We start from the raw sequence: 18,745 nt of genomic DNA on the forward strand, positions 1-18,745 counted from the left end.
TTAGAAGCCATCCACTTTCAGTTTCAGATGTTTGTCGCATATGGACATTCTAGATCACAACTACTCCACTCTGCCACTGTAGCAGAAAAACAGCCATAGATGACATATAAATGGGCAGAGCTATGTTCAACAAAATTTTATTTACAAAAATAGGAAGCAAGCCAGACTTAACCTGAGAACTATAATTTGTCGACCCCTGCACTAATCATTAATGTCACCTTCAAATTCTACATTTTACAATTCTACACTTCCATGGTCAAAAATCACTTGGATAAACAGTTCAAGAAAAGGATGACGCAAACACTATCCATCACACAGAGGTAAGAGACCGTATTTTGACCAATACTTGTTAGAAATGTATATTATAGTAAACAAAGCAAAAAAAACCCACACAACTTGTCACTTCAAACTAGTCTTGAATGAATCATTACCTTAAAAAGATGAATCAAGGCCTTATTAAAGTGAAAAATCCTCAATGTTCCCATATTAATAGTACCTTGGAAATAAACACAGTATATAATTATAAACAAAACCTAAGGGGTGCCTGGCTGGCTCCAGTTGGGACTCTTGATCTCGGGGTTACGGATTTGAGCCCCAAGTTGGGTGTAGAGACTACTTAAAAATACAATCTTTAGGGGCGTCTGGGTGTTGCAGTCGGTTGAGTGCCATGATCATGGTCTCAGGGTCCCAGGATTGAGCCCCACATTAGGCTCCATGCTCAGCTCACAGTCTCCTTGGGATTCTCTCTCCCTCTCCCTGCCCCTCCCACTAGTGCAGGCATGCTCTTTCTCTAAGATAAATAAATAAATCTTTTTAAAAAATAAATAAATAGGGGTGCCTGGGTGGCTCAGTCAGTTAAGTGTCTGCCTTCAGCTCAGATCATGATCCCAGGTCCTGGGATCAAGTCCTGCACTGGGCTCCTTGCTCAGCAGGGAGGCTGCCTCTCCCTCCGCCTCTGCCTGCTGTTCCCCCTGCTTGCATTCTGTCTCTCTCTCTTTCTGCCAAATGAATAAATAAAATCTAAATAAACAAATAAATAAATTTTTGAAAATCTTAAAAAAAAAAAAAATCTAAGATGCATGAAACTAAGGGGTCTAAGTTTACTTTTAAACTGTCATCCTGATCGTAAGAAACACTGCCCAAAAAACGTGGGGCAAAATATAGAAGAAAATCTATATTGCCTATCACCCCACCACCTAGCGACAATTATTAATACTGATATATTTAGAGGTTTAACCTTTTAATCTGAAAACATTTTTTGATGTAAAATCTTTTTAAGCCTGCCCAGTTTCTGAAGAGCATAAAATAATACCAAGGATAGTCTAACAGCCATCTCAAGGAAGCTAAAACCTGATCCATCTGCAGCCTGACACTGGGCAGGCTTCCATATCTACTCCATCATCCTAATCTCAAGAGACCATTCCACTAGTGCTCCATTAGGCCAGGAGCATTTCATTCAATACGTAAACATGAGTCTTTCTATATATAAAAGGTTAAAAGCTTGCGTGTTAAATACTGCAATTTGTAATGCCAGAGCAGCACACACGGGAAGAACCTTCAACCTCTCAGAAAGCAACACAAAATATAACTTGAGGAGAGGTCCTCCTCAGAGTTAGAAGGTCTTTCAAACCTCTCATCTCCCATTGTGAGAAAAACCACACAATCTTTGACAAATAAGATTTCCAAATTAAATAAATGCTGCTCCATCAATAGAAACAAGTCCTACATGTGCTCAAATTCTGCATTCAATGCAACATCTATTTATGTCTAAATTCTTCCAAATATGCTAGGCAGCTCACAGAAAAGCTTACACTAACAAATCAATAAAATCATATGCAAGAACAGCTACAGAACTATGGCCTAGCAATACAGGTGAGAGTTTATTACAGGATACCCATAGGTTCAAACAAAGATGGAAATCAAAGCATATTGTATAACAAAACTCAGCCACATAGCTGCACATCACAGAGCCAAATGAAACATCTGTGACACTCAAGTAACATCAGAAAGTCTAGGACACTGTAAAAAGCTTTCCTGTTTGGCTCACTTCAAGCAGCTATACCAGACCTGGGTTTATCTTATTTAGGGTGGAGTATTTAATTTCAGAACAATCATTTATAAAGCAATACAGTGGAAAGCTCTGCAGCCATTAAAGATGATGATGTAAAACTGCATTTGCTGTAATAAAGATGCACAATGATAAAGGTATTAAGAGCTCAGACTTTCAGGACAGAGATCTCAGCTGTATGTGTATGTATTTTTGAGCAAATAACAACTCAATACAGCTTATTACGGCAGTAAAACAGGTAAAAACATTTGTCTTTTAGGACACTGGCAAGAAATGGTAAGAAAAGAATTGATATGTGTGTGCATACAATTATATGCACAAATACGACTGGAATAGGTGGTAGGATAGCATGGGATATATAATGAACTCAGAATTATAATCAGAAAAAAAGTAAGCTATTCTAATTTTGAAAACTGGAAATGCAGCTACAGAATAATGTAGTAACAAGCTCTTCGAAGACTCCTTCAAAGACTGGGAAGCTCGGGCTATGCTAAAGTGATTCCAGGAAGGCATTTGTAAAACTGAGAAAGATTAGCATCTAAATTAAGTGCTTCCCTTCACTAAAGTAACAATATATCTTTGAAAGTGAATATTAACTGCATCCTAGTCATACATTCCATATCAAACTATTATCCAAATCAAATAAAAATTTTATGCCTGCTCTATTAACATAATCAAACCCCTCAAACACATACCCAGTGCAATACAAAAAAAAAAAAAGCCCAGTTATTGCACTCTTCTTTTAGGATCCTAATATCACTGCATCCAATGTTTTTGGGCAAGAACAAACATAAAATATATTTTTAAGCAACATCATCCTCACCAGGTTCTAAGCTGTACCAATTTTCTTCTGTCTGAAACTATACTTTTGGGTATAAAAAATACAAGCTGTGATAGCTACCATGTATGGATATGGTACAATTCTGGATATTCAATGAGGAGGTTGATGGTAAACTCTTTTATCTACTCACCTTAGCTCGCTGGTTACTCAGTAGTCAGAACAACCCAAGAGATATATAATGTGATCAAGAAACAAAAACTACATATAATTTTAAATATTCTGGTAGATGTAAATAAAAAGAAACAGGTAAAAAAGAAGTTTAAGAACAGATTATATTTAATCCAATATACCCAAAATATTGTGACATATTGAGATATTTTACATCCTTTTTTGTGTACTTAGTCTTTGAAATATGGCGAGGAGTTTATACTTACAGCACATCTCAGTTTAAACTAGTCACATTTCAGGTACTTGACAGCCGCATGCGGCTACTGGCTCCCACACTGGATGGCACAGAGCTGGAGCTACTCAAGCCTGTACTTGTTCTCATCAATTGTTAAGTCCTAACTCCAAGCAGTCAACACATGACCATGAACCGCTGATCAAGACTGCTTAGGACAAAACCAAACGGAATTCACTTCAAAGATTGAGGGTCTTCTATATTTCAGATACTGTGTTAAGTATTTTCAGATCTGGGGGTAACGGGTAGGGAGGAGGGGTTTTGTTTATTTTTTGAGAGGTCAGGGGGCTTGAAGATGAGTGTGGTAACAAGAATGGTCACAGTAAATTCTACTAGTGGGAAAACAACACAAAGCACATGCTCAAATAAAAGGAGAAAGGAACATACTGACGATCAGCATATCCCTCAGCAGAATGAAGAATGTGAATATAGAATTCAACTGCATAAAGTACAAGGCCCTTCAGAACGTTGTTTTTCACTGGCATTGAAATAACTTCAGAGAACATTCTAACACACAACTGAGTTCCAAAGTCAGTTATGTATTTAAGAAAGAAAAAATTTACCCATTAACCTCACAGCTTGTTTTAACCCATTAACATAATGGTTTGAACCCTAATTATATATTTTGTTTATATGCAGGGAACAGTAAGGGGTTAAAACTATTTTAAAATTAAAAAAAGAAACACTACATAAAAGAAAGGGAAAAAAACTGGAATGCCTATTTCTAAATGTTAATAGTGGTGGTTCAGTAATTTAATGCGTATGTATGACTTTCAATTATGAAAAAATAAAGTGGTAACAATTTTTTTTTCAACTTCAATTACGTTTCACTTTAATTTCAATCCATTCACTTTTAAGCCTTTTAAGATTAGGACACCCATCCAAGCTGTTTTTCTTTTTCTAGAACCCTTCCAGGAGTAACCTTAAGCTGATAGAGCAGGAACAAATTAAACTTAACCACAATAACCACATTTCATTTCAAGGAAACCTGGAAGTCATTTGTGGAATTACAAAGATCCACTGAATGTCAAAAGACCTTTATTGTCATGCATCTGAGGCATTTCCATAACGTTCAGTAAGTAGGGGTCAAATGCATTACTTTTAACATCAATATCTCTTAGCCCTCACTACAGTAAGTTAGCAATACAGCCAAGAGTAGTCTCCAACTCTTTAAACCACAAGGCAAGCAGGAGCATTAAGGCTGTTGCCCTTGACACCTTTAAAAGGGAGTTGGGCTCTCACCTGATGAATCAAATTTAACTCTGAGACCTAGGACACCACTTTCCCTCACTGCTTATTTCAGAGTACTTGGTTTAATTTTTTTCTACAAATGTCTTCATATACTGAGATCTACAGGAAGTAGTGCTAAACCACCCATGGCCTCCTTCCCTATAACCTTCTAGAATGTAAAGCCCATAAGGGCAAGGATCTTTTGATTTTTTTCACTAATATCCCTAACACCATAACTATGCAAAATTGTCTGCTTCATTCATCCCATGTCAGCATGAGTTAGTCTACAAAGCAATCACTTACTGAATACCTCTTCTAGTATTATACCAGCCCCTGAAAGTATTTTTAAAATAGTTCCTGTCATTCATTCATTCATTCATTCATTCGTTTTAAGAGGGCATGCAGAGGGGCAGAGGGGGGGGGGAGGGAGGGAGGGAGGGAGGGAGGGAGGGAGGGAGGGAATCTTAAGCAGACTCCAAGCCCAGCCACCCAGGTGCCCCAGTTCCTGTCTTTTACAAGCTTAAACATAGCTGCAGAAATCACATGGATAAAGAAAATACAATTAAGCGACAATTCAAGGAAGTCAACAATTAGGTACAAAACTTCCAGCAGCAAAAAAATAATGCAGGATGGTTCAGTCTGAAAGAGACATCAGCAAAACAAATGAAAAAAAATGTGGGCCTTGAAGCAAGAGCAGGTTAAGTTTTCAAGAAGTAGGAAGAGAATTCGAAACACAGAATGAACTATGTCCTACTGAAGATGTGAACACTCCCCTAAGCAAGCAGAACAGACTAGACAACAAAGAAGGTGAGTAGAGCCTAGAATAAAGCAATGGAGATAGTATGGACAAATGCAATAAAGCATCAGAAGAGTTTCTCCACCTTAACTACACTTTGGATCACCTGAGGAACTTTTAAAAAATACTGCCACCTGGGAGCACCTGGGTGGCTCACGTCGTGATCTCAAGGTCCTGGGACGGAGCCCCATATCATTGGGCTTCCTGCTTGGCGGGTAGTCTGCTTATCCCTCTCCCTCTGCACCCCACCCCCATTGATGTCCCTCACCTGCGCTCTCTACTAAATAAATAAAATCTTAAAAGAAAAAAAAAATACTGTCGTCTGGGCCTCAATTCAGTGACCCTGATTTAAATGGGGTACAACCTAGACATCAAGATTTTTTTAAAGTTCCCCCTTTTTTTAAGGATTCTAATGTGCATCCAAAGTTCAAAATCACTGCCTTAAAGGAAAGATCAATGGAAACCTGGTAAATGACCACACAGGATGAAGAAGGCAGACTAGAGATAACAGCAAGATTTTAAGAGTATGTACCTAGAGAAAAAAGAAGCCAGGAAATGAAAAAAATAAAAATATATCAGGGTCGCCTGAGTGGTTTAGTCAGTTAAGTGGCCAACTCTTGGTTTCGGCTCAGGTCATGATCTCAGGGTCATGAGACTGAGCCCCAAGTTGGGCTCTGTGCTCAGCAGGCAGTCTGCTTCTCTCCCTCCTGGTCTCCCTCTACCTCTGTCCCTTCCCCCCACTCATACACAGGCAGGCATGCACTCTCTCTCTCAAACAAATAAAAAAAATAAAAAATAAAAATACACCAGCCACTCTGTACTTGACCACTCTGTCTACAAAGTTTCACGCAGTGAACCAGTTTTAATTAAGCCAGATTGTCTTAACTTACCATGTATCATAATTGTCTAATATTTTTAAGAAAAATAATCAAAACTTAAAGTGAGCCATTTTTTAAAACTCAAGGTAGAGCTAAAGAATGTAAAATAAATTCTCCATAAAGACCTCTCAGGTTTCCCAGCTAGAAATAACTTCATCCTCCTCGCAATCCCCATGGCATTTTAGCAGTACAATGGCAGTCCCCACAAATGGCAGACCCTGTATTAGAAGGGAAAGATCAGTGCCTCATTCCTCCTCCACCCAGTGCCCAGCACTCTACTACTTTGCATGTGACACATACTGAGTATGAAGTTAGCAAGGGGCACATACTGCAGGTTAAGTTCTGATTGTTACTAAAGGTTCTAAATGCTTTTGAAAGCTTCCTAAGTAAAAATCTCACCCCATTGTTTCTGCTTCTTGCAGACCCTGTGATGTTCTAAGCTTTCAAGCATGCTTCATTGCCCTCCCCCTAGCTTTATCTTCGTTCCATCACTGTTGACAGTACCTAACCTGCTCAATGTTACATGAGTCAATACAAGAGAACTGAATATTTTATTTTTAAGAAAAACATGTCCAGAGACCATCTTCTAAAATATAATCTGAATTCCAAGATAATTTCTTTCAAAACCTCCACCATAATCTTTAAATTTCAGGCAAACGAAGATCATCGTTCTAGCTTTCACTTACATAATAAAATGTTACGTGATATTATGGTCTCCATGTCTTCAAGCATAAAGGAGTATTTCCTACCTTTACTTACATCTGTGGCACAAACTGAAAATAGTTTTTGTATGACACTCTGGAGAGAAACTAGAAGGTTACTCATGACCAGAGATGACTAGGCCAAGATCCGAACAACCCCAAGACTCAGGGATCATTAGGAAGCTCTTATATGCAGAATGGTTAGGAAGCTCTCTTATGGAGGATTAAGAAGAAATTTATCACGTATTCTTCCCGAACAAAGACTGTTTTTAAAGCGTTTTCCTAATCATAACTACGTTTGATATTTTTGTACCACTTCAGTACTACATGTGAGAGCAGATAACTGATCCACACACATACCAAGTCCTTTGTTTCCCTGTTTAAAACTCTAATATCGTGAATCATTCTTCAAATTACCCCTTTTACATATTTTCTGTTTTCAAGCTTAGGTACAGATGTTTAAATGTGCCCCACATTTTCACTGACTTCTCAACTGCTTTTTCCATTTGATTTAACTAAGCCTCTAATCTTATTTTTCTGAGGTAGACTGCATACAATCAAAACATGGCAATGGCTTAAAAAAATTCAATATGCTTCACTAATTTCACAATATGGTAGAAAAAAGATAAACACACTAAGGCATTCATCTTCACCCTAGGAATTCCACTATGACTCACCATTATATGTTCACTTATATAGGCATATAAGTGAACAAATAAGATGTATGGCAAATGAATACATAAGAAAGTACCGAGATCTTCCCCCGGAAAGCATTAAACAACCAAAAATCACTAGTAGGAACTAGTTCATATTGTTCTCTTCCCTTTAAAATGATTTTATATAAATTTAATTTAACTTATTCCTTTTCTGCAACAGTAAATATTGGGTACGAAGTCTAAATTACAGTAACTCTAAGCATTAAATAACTGGAATGGCAGAAGCATCAGGGAAGGAAAAAGGAAGGTGATGACAAAAGAGATAAAAATCAACAAGTACAGTATTATCTACAGAAAAAAAATTTTTTTACAGCACTGGTTTTTAAACACAAACCTTAAAAATTCAAAACCACTACTCGGTTCACCTAACAGCTGTAATTAATACCATTTCTTATGACATTCTATATGGTCCATGAAAAAATTACCAACTATAAATACTTTCAGCATTCCCTATTGCCCAAAATTAGATGCTAGCCTAGATGTGATAATGGGATTCTAGGGATACTGAACGTCATTATCCTTAGTACATGGATGCTAAGGTATTTAGAGTTGAACCAACACAATGTCTGCAACTTACATCCAAATGTTATATGGAAAAAAAGGTTTTGCGTGTGTATATTTATACAAATAAATCATACATTTGTACACACAAACATGCACATGTATCTAAGTATTAACTGGTGAATCTAGATAAAGGGTAGATGGGTGCTCACTGTAGAATTTTTACAAGTTAAAATTTTTTCAATATAAAAAGTTCAGAGGAAAGGGGAACATAGAAAGCCACTTTTTTATCCATTCCTTGAAAAATCTGCCCCATCCTAAAGGCTCAAGGAACCAAGAGCATACTTGCCATCAGATCCAATATCTGTTACAGAAAACTCTCACTTCAAAGAAAAGTTCTGATACTCACATTGCCCATGTACTCTGACAGCAGGTCCTGCAGGGCCTGGCGTACAGCATTACACTCTGCCACAATTCTCTCACGCCGGTCATCACGCGTGCAGGACGAGTCGGCCATGAGGGCAGCCCCACTAATGATGCTTTCTAGGCGCTCCTCCAGGGAAGGTCTAAAGCGCTCCTCGCTGAAGCTCAAGGGGTCCACAATGATTTGTTTCTGCAGAGAAAGTGTGTTACTGAATCTCAGTGCTAATCTTTGTCCCCTCCATTATTAATGAAGATGAGCAAAGTGTTGATCAGGATGACAACAAGATGTCATACAAAAATTCCAATGACTGAAAGAAAGTTATACTTCTTGTTCGATGACAGCCATACAAGTTGGCCTATGGTAGATCACTTCTCAAGAAAGCACTGGAAGCAATACTATCCAGTTGAATGGGGCCTCAGTAAGATATCATACTACAAATGCAAACACAAATATGTCAGCATAATAATCATGTTCGCACTACTGAATCTGAACATCTACATGTCAGCCTCTGTATTAGTAAAGTTACCAAATGAGAACTGCAAGGGAAGTTAAGTTAGCTCTTTTCCTTTTCTATATGCAGAGTATAAAACCACTACATGACATTAGCAGAACTGTTTCACAGCAAAAAAAACATAAAACAGACTTCTGTCCTCAGTTTCAGAAAGGAATGCATTTATAATCAATTCCAATATATTTCCCTCATCTTACCCATCTCAGCAAATTTTACAAACAATGCAGTCTCATATTCATACTGTTATGTCTAAATTAGAGACTCTCTTTGCTTAAAGACTTCGGGGTGATCTGTAAGAGATGAAAGCAATCCATCCCAAAAAAGCCAATCTGTGAGGTGTAACTGCCCCAGTAAGAATAAAACCTTCCTCTTTCTCCTCTTCACTCCCAATTCCACTTAAATCCAGCTTTACCAGCGGTGAGTGAGGTCAGGTCACAAGCAAGATTTAGGTACAAGGTCAAACAAACATCAATACCCTCAGGACAGCGCCTCACTCCAACTTTTCCGTTTAATACAATTTATCCTCACACTGGTAAATGTCTGTGCAAATATTTTGCCTTTAATTTTTCTTTATGGGGACTACTCTTACTGATTTCAAGTTAAATGTCAAGTTTTTTCTTCAAAAAAGCTTGCCCTTTTCCGGTAAGTATACATTTCTTCTCTCCATTCCCAAGAACCCTCAGTTTCAAAACTGAACATGCAATGCCTCCAGTTCATTATTAAGCTACATTTTAGCTGACCATTTTTCTTACCAGATGAAGTTATTACAAGATTTCTCTGGTTGGGGTGCCTGAGTTGCTCAGTCAGCTAAGCATCTGCTTTTGGCTCAGGTCATGATCCTGGAGTCCCGGGACAGAGCCCTCCATCAGCCTCTCCCTGCTCAGTGGGGAGTCTACTTCTCCCTATGACCCTCCCCCGTCTCATGCTCTCTCTCAAATAAATAAAATCATAAAAAAAAAAATAATAATAAGATTTCTCTGGTTAAAACAGACTACACAATGCCTTCTGACCAGTAAGAATGAGAAATAAATGGTTATAGAATTTTAAGAGTCATTAAGCTGCAATGGGCCTGCAATCATTTCGTCCAACCCCCTCATTTTATGAAGTCTCACTCTTGTCCTAAGAGGTTAAGTAGCCTCTGACAGTTACTACTCAAGTTAGGGTAAAATGTAATCCTTACTGCCTTCAAAGAGGCCAATACCTAAGACTGCCAAATTTGAGTGGGGTGGAAAAAAGTGTCAGTAAATTTTAAGATGCATCCTAAGTTTACTGTAAAGTCATTTAATGATTAAGGCTCCAGGGTAAAAAGTCAGTTCTAAGACCATGGTCTATAGAATTAACACTATCTTTATGATTTATGAAGTCTTAAATCAGTCATGCATGTCAGCAATGTTCAGTTACAAGAGCCAAAATAAAGGGTCAGACAAAGGAAGAGAAGATAAAGGCAAGGATAAACTGTTAAAAATAAAATGCACTCCACTATATAGATTCTCTACTTCAAAGCATTCCTACTTATGAAAGGATGCTGACCACATGGAAGGCAATTTTCTCTTATGTTAATCAAAAATAATAATAATAATAATAATAATGTAACCCAACAGTGGGTTTAAAAGAAAAATAAAAAACTTAAAAAAATCTTAAACTGCTGCCCTCTACTGGAAGCCATGAGGCATTGTGGGTAGAAGTAAAAAAAAAACACCACTACCACCTCAAAGCAAAGCAAAGCAAAACAAAACAAAACAAAACAAACAAACCCACAAAAAAGAGTTGATATACAGGACAGAGTGTTTACAGAGAACATATACACAGAACAGATCCAGGGCATCAACTATAAAAGATAACTACATGGAATTACGCTGACAGTATTTTAAGCCCAAATTTGCTTCCACATGATTAAATTTTATATATTATTACAATTTAGTTACTGAGAAGTGCATCTAGGCAGACAAGTAAGATTAACATGATGACACTTCTGTCATAATCACTTATGATGTATCTGTTTTTCCCACTAGACTGTGAGCCCCTGGAGGAAAGAGTCAGCATGCACTTTGCCTCTATCTCCCAAAGCTTTACATCTGCTGAAAGGTTAAAATCTTGGGTGAAATGAACCAAACTAATATCCTCAACAGATAATGATCCCATAGGAAACATAAGTTTTATAAAAGAATTCAGGAGTTTAACAGAAAAGAAAAGAAAGGAAAAGAAAAAGAGAAAGAAAAAAAAAATGTTGTAGGCCAAGTCAAGATCAAGTAGACTGATGATTTCTAAAATTTCTTTTGACATAGATTGGAAATCTAAGTAGAAAATGAACTTTCATCAGAAACCATGATCACATTTCCCTACAAACCTCTTAACTTTGGGCAGATGGTCAAGAACCTGAAGTTGCCTCCCAAGTATAACTTACATCGAAATTATTGAGTGCATATGCCAGTTCTCCTCCTCCTCCACCCTGGTGCTGGGAAGCATCGTCTGATGCGGTGGCTTGGGCTGCATTGGAAATGCCTGTGACCGCCTGCTGCAACTGCTTATATATCAGGTCTCTGTTAGCCTTGTAGGCTGCAACATCAGGGTGCTGCAGGCATGCCTGGGATGCAGTATAGAGGATTGGAACGTTTTTCTGCAGGATTCCTCTGGCTGCAGCCATCTGATCGCGATGGCCCACATCTTTCAGTTCCTGTAAAACAAGAAATTGGAACAGTCTTTATATGGGTTCTAGTCATTAAAAAAGTTGTCAGTAAATGCTGAAAAGTGAGAAATTCTACTAATTAGACACAATAGTTTCATGAACAGTCTGGATTTGTAACAAAGGAGGCAGCATGGGTTAGTAGTTAAAAGTTCAAACATTTCCAAATCACACAGACCTGGATTTGAATCTCCAGCTCTACTTTTTCCTGGCTATTGTGATCTTATTTAAAATTCCTGTACTCAAGGCATCTGGCTGGCTCAGTGTAGAGCATGCGACTTTTGACCTCTGGGTTTTAAGTTTGAGCCCCATGGTGGATGTAGAGGTTACTTAAAAATAAAAATCTCTAAAAAAAATAAAATAAAATCCCCATTCTCAGTTTCACCTTCTATAAAACAGGAGCAATATATTTCTCTTTCTAACTGTCCTGAGGATCAAATGGGATAATCCATGTAAAGCACCTAGCAGAGCACTAACTAAAAAGCAAAACATAAAACTGACTAGCATCTTCTTTACAACTATATAAAGATGTATGTACCTACTCCAACCAAATTAGAAAAATCATTCAGACACACTTAAACAGAGTAAGATTTAGTCTGAGTATTTATTTCTTTTTTATTAAGTTATAAAAGTTCATTATAAGAGTTTTGCGAAATTTGGGATAGGATACCACAGGTGTACATGAACTGACCAACCAAGTGAGGATGTAGCAGGCTATTCTATTCTCTTAAGTATACAATTCTGCCCCCCATCTTCCCTCCACTCCCCCATCCCAAAGATGGTCTTGGGACATAGGTCATTAATACATAAAGCTGAGGCTCAGGTGCTCCATGACTTTTATCCAAAAGGTTTTTATTTCACTGTAATACTCTATATACATGTGGCCTTAAGTGAACCTGTCCTGTCTCAATTTCCCCTACCCCGTAATTACAATCCAAAGTCAAAAATTTTGAGGTTCCTGGCATGATTTCCAATACTGACATCCACTTGGTAGGCTGAATGGATGCACTAAATGCCAAATAAGTGATACTAAGTAAGTGACAAATAAGCAAGATGGGAAGAGGATATTTCTGCTATCCCACTGTTACTGCAAGTGCTTGGTTGGGGGTGGGGGACACACTTTAGTCTTTAGTAAATGTGGATTACCACCAAAGAAAAATAGAAGTGATAACCCTAACTGACCACCAGATCTGCTCTAACTCTATTTTATGTGTGAACATAGAATTTCAATGTTAATTGCACCAACTAAATCCTACAGTACAAATTTAAACGTCTTAAAAAAGAGTATTACATGTGTAAACAGTAAGAGAAAATTAAGAAAGGCCAAAGTCAATAACTCAATTTGAAGTCTGACTTAGCCATTTAATGGCTCATCTTGCTAGACGAGTTCCTAATTAAGCATTAGAGACACCTAACTGGCTTCTTTTTTTCTGATACTTCATCTCACTATATATTTTAGGTTTGCATCTTCATTCAAACCTTGTATAATATGACAGCTTACTTTTCCTCCTAGAATTCTTTTCTCATCTGGAATCTGAATTTGCAAGTAATAGCTCACAGCACTCCAAATGCCCCGTAGCACAGTACATTAGGCTAAAGATTCAGAAACAGGACCCTGTGGATTTAGAGAATCAGTGATCATTTCCAGACTCAAGCTATGACAGAGGGCTAAGGCTAACCATTACGTTTAAACAGATGGTGCGTGTGTTCCGTGTGGCATTTTCTAAATGTCTTGCTCTCCACTACCACCTGAGGGACTTAGAGTCTTCTAGGGAGGCATTTGGCTCTAAGTACTTATATTGTCCTCTGTTTTATAAAATGCTTTGCAATTAGCTTTAGGATTCTTCCCTAAGTATCTATAACCTAGATAAGTACAGTCTCTTATAAAGGTTACCAAGGAAACTTCTGGTCACCTCAGGCTAACAGGTGCCATAATTACTATTCAACACTTGACTTTCCTAAAGTCACTGGCCTGGCTTGGTCTAAGAACTTTTACCTTTCTACAGACTACACTAAAAACAGGACCTCATGGATTTGGAGAATTGATGATCATCTCAAGACTCAAGCTATGACAGGGGGCAAAGGCTACCCGTTATGCTTAAGCAGCTGGTACATCATTTTCTACATGTCTTGACCTCACCAAAATTTATGTCTGATAGACTCCTATTTATCAAGTATGGGTGATATATTTCAACCTATGATGAAAATGACAACTAAATGTCATCATTTTCCTAGCTGCTAAAGTGTTGTGCTTTCTCTCTTGAGAACTATGTTTGCCATAACACAAAGAAATCAGATTTTGTTAAGTAAAGATAGGAAAATGGGCACTATCACAAGGCAGCACTTGATTTACTATCAGAAGAATAATAATCTTAAGTATTATTTTCCAAATATGTAGTGGTGATAAGTAATCTGGATTGGTGAGAAAATGAGCCACTGAGGAATTTAACAGATTACTTATGAAATGAGACTCCCTTAATCCACCTTAGCCTCATGATTCCCAAACTGTATCAATCCAATTGTGTTTTAAGCAGACTGAGGAACATGAAGAAGAAATGACTGCTTTCAACGTAATTTGAACTAACCATCAGATGCAGTGACCAAGAAATGAAAGCTAACTTCTAAGTAATCCATAGCACTCTCTCTACCCAAGACCTAGAAAGTCAAGTAAAAAAAGTTTCCTCTCATTTCCCTCTTAAAAATATAAAATCGTAGCCATGTGATCAAATATCTTCTCTTGGATTCAAACACATATATTTAAAGAAAAGGTCCAGGGGCACCTGGTGGCATACATAGTCAGCTGAGCAACTGACTCTTGGTTTCAGCTCAGGTCATGATCTCAAGGTTGTGAGATCAAGCCCTGTGTGAGGCCGCAGGCTCAGCATGGAGTCTGCTTGAGATTCTCTCTCCCTCTCACTCTGCCCCTCCTGCTCATCATGCGCTCTCTCAAATAAATAAATCAATGTTAAAAAGAAAAAAAAATTAGGTCCATAGGCAAACCCCGCCGGTCCTGATTATTTACACTTAAAACACATTACTATCCATTTCCACTGTGTCTGTTCAGGTTTTCAAAAAAGAAATCATGAGGGATGCCTGGGTAGCTCAATTGGGTAAGCGTCTGCCTCTAGCTCAGGTCATGATCCCACGGTCCTGGGACTGAGTCCCACATCAGGCTCCCTGGGAGCCTGCTTCTGCCTCTGCCTGCTGCTCACCCTGCTTGTGCACGCTCTCCCGCTCCCTCTCTCTGACCCATAAATAAAATTTTTTAAAAAATAGAAATAAAAAATTTTTAAAAATCATGAAAGTCGGAGTTCATTACATTTTTAGCAAATATCTCAACAAGCTCTATGTACCTGGGTGGGTGGGATATAAACAAAGTCTCCATCTCTAGCAGACTGAAGAGACAGAGTTGCCCATAGGAGGCACAGGCAGTCCTCCTTATAGGAACCAGGGTCAGTGCCAGCCCATCCTTACCTCTGCCATCTATTTTACCCTTACTGTCAAAGAAGAGCCTGTGGCCTAATGGAAATTCAACACTTATAGTGAGCAAATTATACTCCAGCCCAAGAAAATAAAAGATCGAGACCAAACGTAGAATCCCATTCCAGGATGGATCTGCAATATAGCAAAGCGGCTTATTCACTTGTTCCTTAAATATTTAGTGAACACTACCACATCCGGGCAATGTTCTAGGCACCAGGGATTATAACAGCAATTTAAACAGACAAAATCCCTGCCCCTGGGGCCTGGGTTTAAAACCTGGCTCCACCTGACTAGATGAATGACCTTGCCAAATTATTTAATCTCCCTGTGCTACAATTCTTTCATCTAAAAAAATTAGTATCTGATCAATTATAGTATCTACCTTATACTATTTTGTGAAGATTAAATGAGTTTGTATTCACAAAAGGTTTATAACAGTGTTTAGCACACAGAAAACACCTTTTTAGAGTTATTCATTATTATTTTCAGCAACATCCTCGCCACCCCCACCACACCATGCCCTAGAAAAACTTTAAGAAGAAACAGATAAATTCCAAAGAGCCTGCAGACCTTATGAGGTTTAGCGTTTCCTCAATGGGTGGTTGCTGCTTAAATGACACAAGGGAGGCTAAAGAAGCCAGTATATACATCACACCCAAATACTGCTCTTGAGGAAATACCCCTTTTCTGTACTAGGGGCTGTCTGCAAAGATAAGAGGCTGAATGAGAAGATGAATTATTATATACCATGCCTGTGGAGAGAAGAAAAAGTTAAAGGTGAAAACAGTCTAGGGGGCTAAGCATACAGCAGTACAGGAATTCTGCCAGAAAACACACACTATGAAAAAATGTTACCAGTTACTGAAGGGGACCAATGGGCAATTCCAAAAGGAAGAATAAAGTTTCCACCAGGCTGGGACCTTAGGATAAAATGAGTAGCAGTTTAATTCCCAAGGAAAGCACCAGTTTATAGGAATACACACCAAGACCCATGTCCTACAAAAGAATACTTTATGGTCTGGAGGCACAAAGGAGCCCACAGTCAGCCTACTCAATGGATTCTACTGCAGAAGGCTAAGGCTAAAGGCTTAACAATTAGGCCCAGGGGCGCCCGGGTAGCGCAGTCGTTAACCGTCTGCCTTCGGCTCAGGGCGTGATCCCGGCGTTCTGGGATCGAGCCCCACATCGGGCTCCTCCGCTATGAGCCTGCTTCTTCCTCTCCCACTCCCCCTGCTTGTGTTCCCTCTCTCGCTGGCTGTCTGTCAAATAAATAAATAAATCTTAAAAAAAAAAAAAAAAAAAGAATTAGGCCCAAGAAAAACTATAAACAACCAGGACATACTACAAACCCAAGACAAACCTTAAAATGGGAACATACATCAATTAAGACACCAACAGAAAACAAAATTAAACTCAGTAACTCAAACATGGTTCAAGGAATATGCTAAAAAAGGTATGGGGAAAGTACAGGGAAACTACAAGGCTGATAGAGCACTTAGGCCTGAAGAGACAGAGAGGCCGCAGTTACCAGAATCCAGGGAGCAAGGTGTGTGGAGAATACCACCCGACAGGGGCTATGACTTTTGGCTACCCAGATCAACGAGCAGGGTGGGTGTCAGGGGAATAAATCCCCACCCTCACCCTTCTATGCCCTCTGATCTCCTACTGATGCTCCCACTGGCCAAACCCAACCAGGACCTAGAGGGCAAAGGAGCCCTGAATACAGTCCAGACAGGTCAGGTTCCTGGGGCAGAGAACAAGATAAACAAGGGTGAAAACGAGATATGGAGGGGCAAATATAAGCCCATCCAGCAACTAATAACTTCAAGATTTTAATCATATCTTATTTCAGAAATATCTGAAATTTACTAGGTTTTGTTTTGTTTTTAAGTACATCAGGGATTACGTTCAAGGAACTCTTCATGTATTCATGGCACACAGAATTAAAAAGTCAGGCAGCATTACTTTTGAGTAAGTTTTTCTTTTTCTTTTTTTGGTAAAGATTTTATTTATTTATTTGACAGAGATAGAGACAGCCAGTGAGAGAGGGAACACAAGCAGGGGGAGTGGGAGAGGAAGAAGCAGGCCTCCAGCGGAGGAGCCTGATGTGGGGCTCGATCCCAGAACGCCGGGATCATGCCCTGAGCTGAAGGCAGACGCTTAATGACTAAGCCACTCAGGCACCCCTGAGTAAGTTTTTCCAAATGCATATAAAAGTCTGGTCTATCACTATGTTCTATCTCAAGAACATCATGAATTTACTTACTCTACCATTTTGCAAAGATAGCCAATATAGTGTCAGTCTAAACGTTCTTAATTTCCTCAAATAGTAAGTCTTCATAAACCAAGATCAGACTAGGTTTTAAGACAGTGAGACTACTAACCAAACTTTATTTTTTAAATATAATTAACATATATTTCATGTATTCAAATGAGATTTTAGATCAAAAACATTAAGCAAAATAAACTGTGAACCTAGCTGGGCCAGCATGCCATATATACAGAATTATCATACTATTAAACAAGTTCTTAGAACCGATCAGGCCCAGCAAAAAGAAAAAAACTTACTTGTGATTTATGTGGATGGAGACAAAAGCCAACACAGGGATAAGTGTTTGCACACTGAGCCTACAAGAACTAAATAACTTAGGCAACATATCAAATCTAGCTACATTATCATGTGTAATATTAAGTAATGGAAATGTAAAACCAGGATCTCATATGTGCAGATCAGTCTGATCACAACCTAAGCTTGAAATATGGTCAATAACCTTATTAAATACTTTATATATATTATTTAATTTAATCTTCTCAATCCTGTGGGGTAAAATTTTTATACTAATACAAAAAAATGAAAGTTACTGAGAAGACTCCAAAGCTGAGGATAGCCTATATTGGACATTTACGGTACTGACTCCATTTTTCTCATGCCTGTCAGAGCTCTTGTTGGGTGTCCCTGTCCTCAAGAAGGATACCTCCCCTAATCTCAGCAGAAGGGAGATCTTCATGACTCTGAGTCAGACATATAACTGCTTTCCTCTCACGATTAGTGAAGAATGGGTATGTTACACAATTCAGATTTAGGGCAAATCTGTTAGGGGCTTTTAGATCATTTGCTATAAAAAAGACATATGGAATAAACAGGTTTTTTTTTTTTCCTTGCTGGACATAGTGATGTGTACAAATATCATGCCTAGAGTTTGTGTAGCCATCCAGTTCCAGGCACACTGAACACAGCATTGCTGGAAAATGTCAAAAACCTGGATCCTTGAGGATACTGAAAAAACTGTAATCTTAACCACCTCAAAATCACACCTAATTTGGGACTTCTAATTAGAAAATAAATCTCCCACTGTTCAAGCAGTTTTGGAGCTGGGTTTTCTATGAACTCTAGCAGGAACTATCCTAATCTGATATAGGTATCGGCAAACAGGAACAAGAATTGATCTTTTCAGGGCTTTGTGAAAAAGCACAAGCTTGATTAGAACTATGGAAGTTTTAAGAAACTGGATG

The 18,745-nt window shown here is 38.4% G+C and overlaps 1 protein-coding gene across 3 annotated transcripts in view; it reads right to left on the minus strand.

Annotated features, from left to right (window-relative positions):
• Positions 1–18,745, minus strand: part of CTNNA1 (catenin alpha 1) — a 300,756-nt gene that overhangs the window by 99,859 nt on the left and 182,152 nt on the right. For all 3 annotated transcript variants that reach the window (XM_045794576.2, XM_045794577.2, XM_045794578.2), the window contains exons 6-7: positions 11,471–11,740; positions 8,541–8,744 (exon numbers count right to left, since the gene is read on the minus strand). In XM_045794576.2, the coding sequence (XP_045650532.2) occupies positions 8,541–8,744; positions 11,471–11,740 (474 nt within the window). The remainder of the gene's footprint in view (positions 1–8,540; positions 8,745–11,470; positions 11,741–18,745) is intronic.

Source organism: Ursus americanus, chromosome 5 (assembly GCF_024610735.1).
Source record: "Ursus americanus isolate L20-20 chromosome 5, mUrsAme1.1.p, whole genome shotgun sequence".
In the NCBI taxonomy this organism is placed as follows: domain Eukaryota; kingdom Metazoa; phylum Chordata; class Mammalia; order Carnivora; family Ursidae; genus Ursus; species Ursus americanus.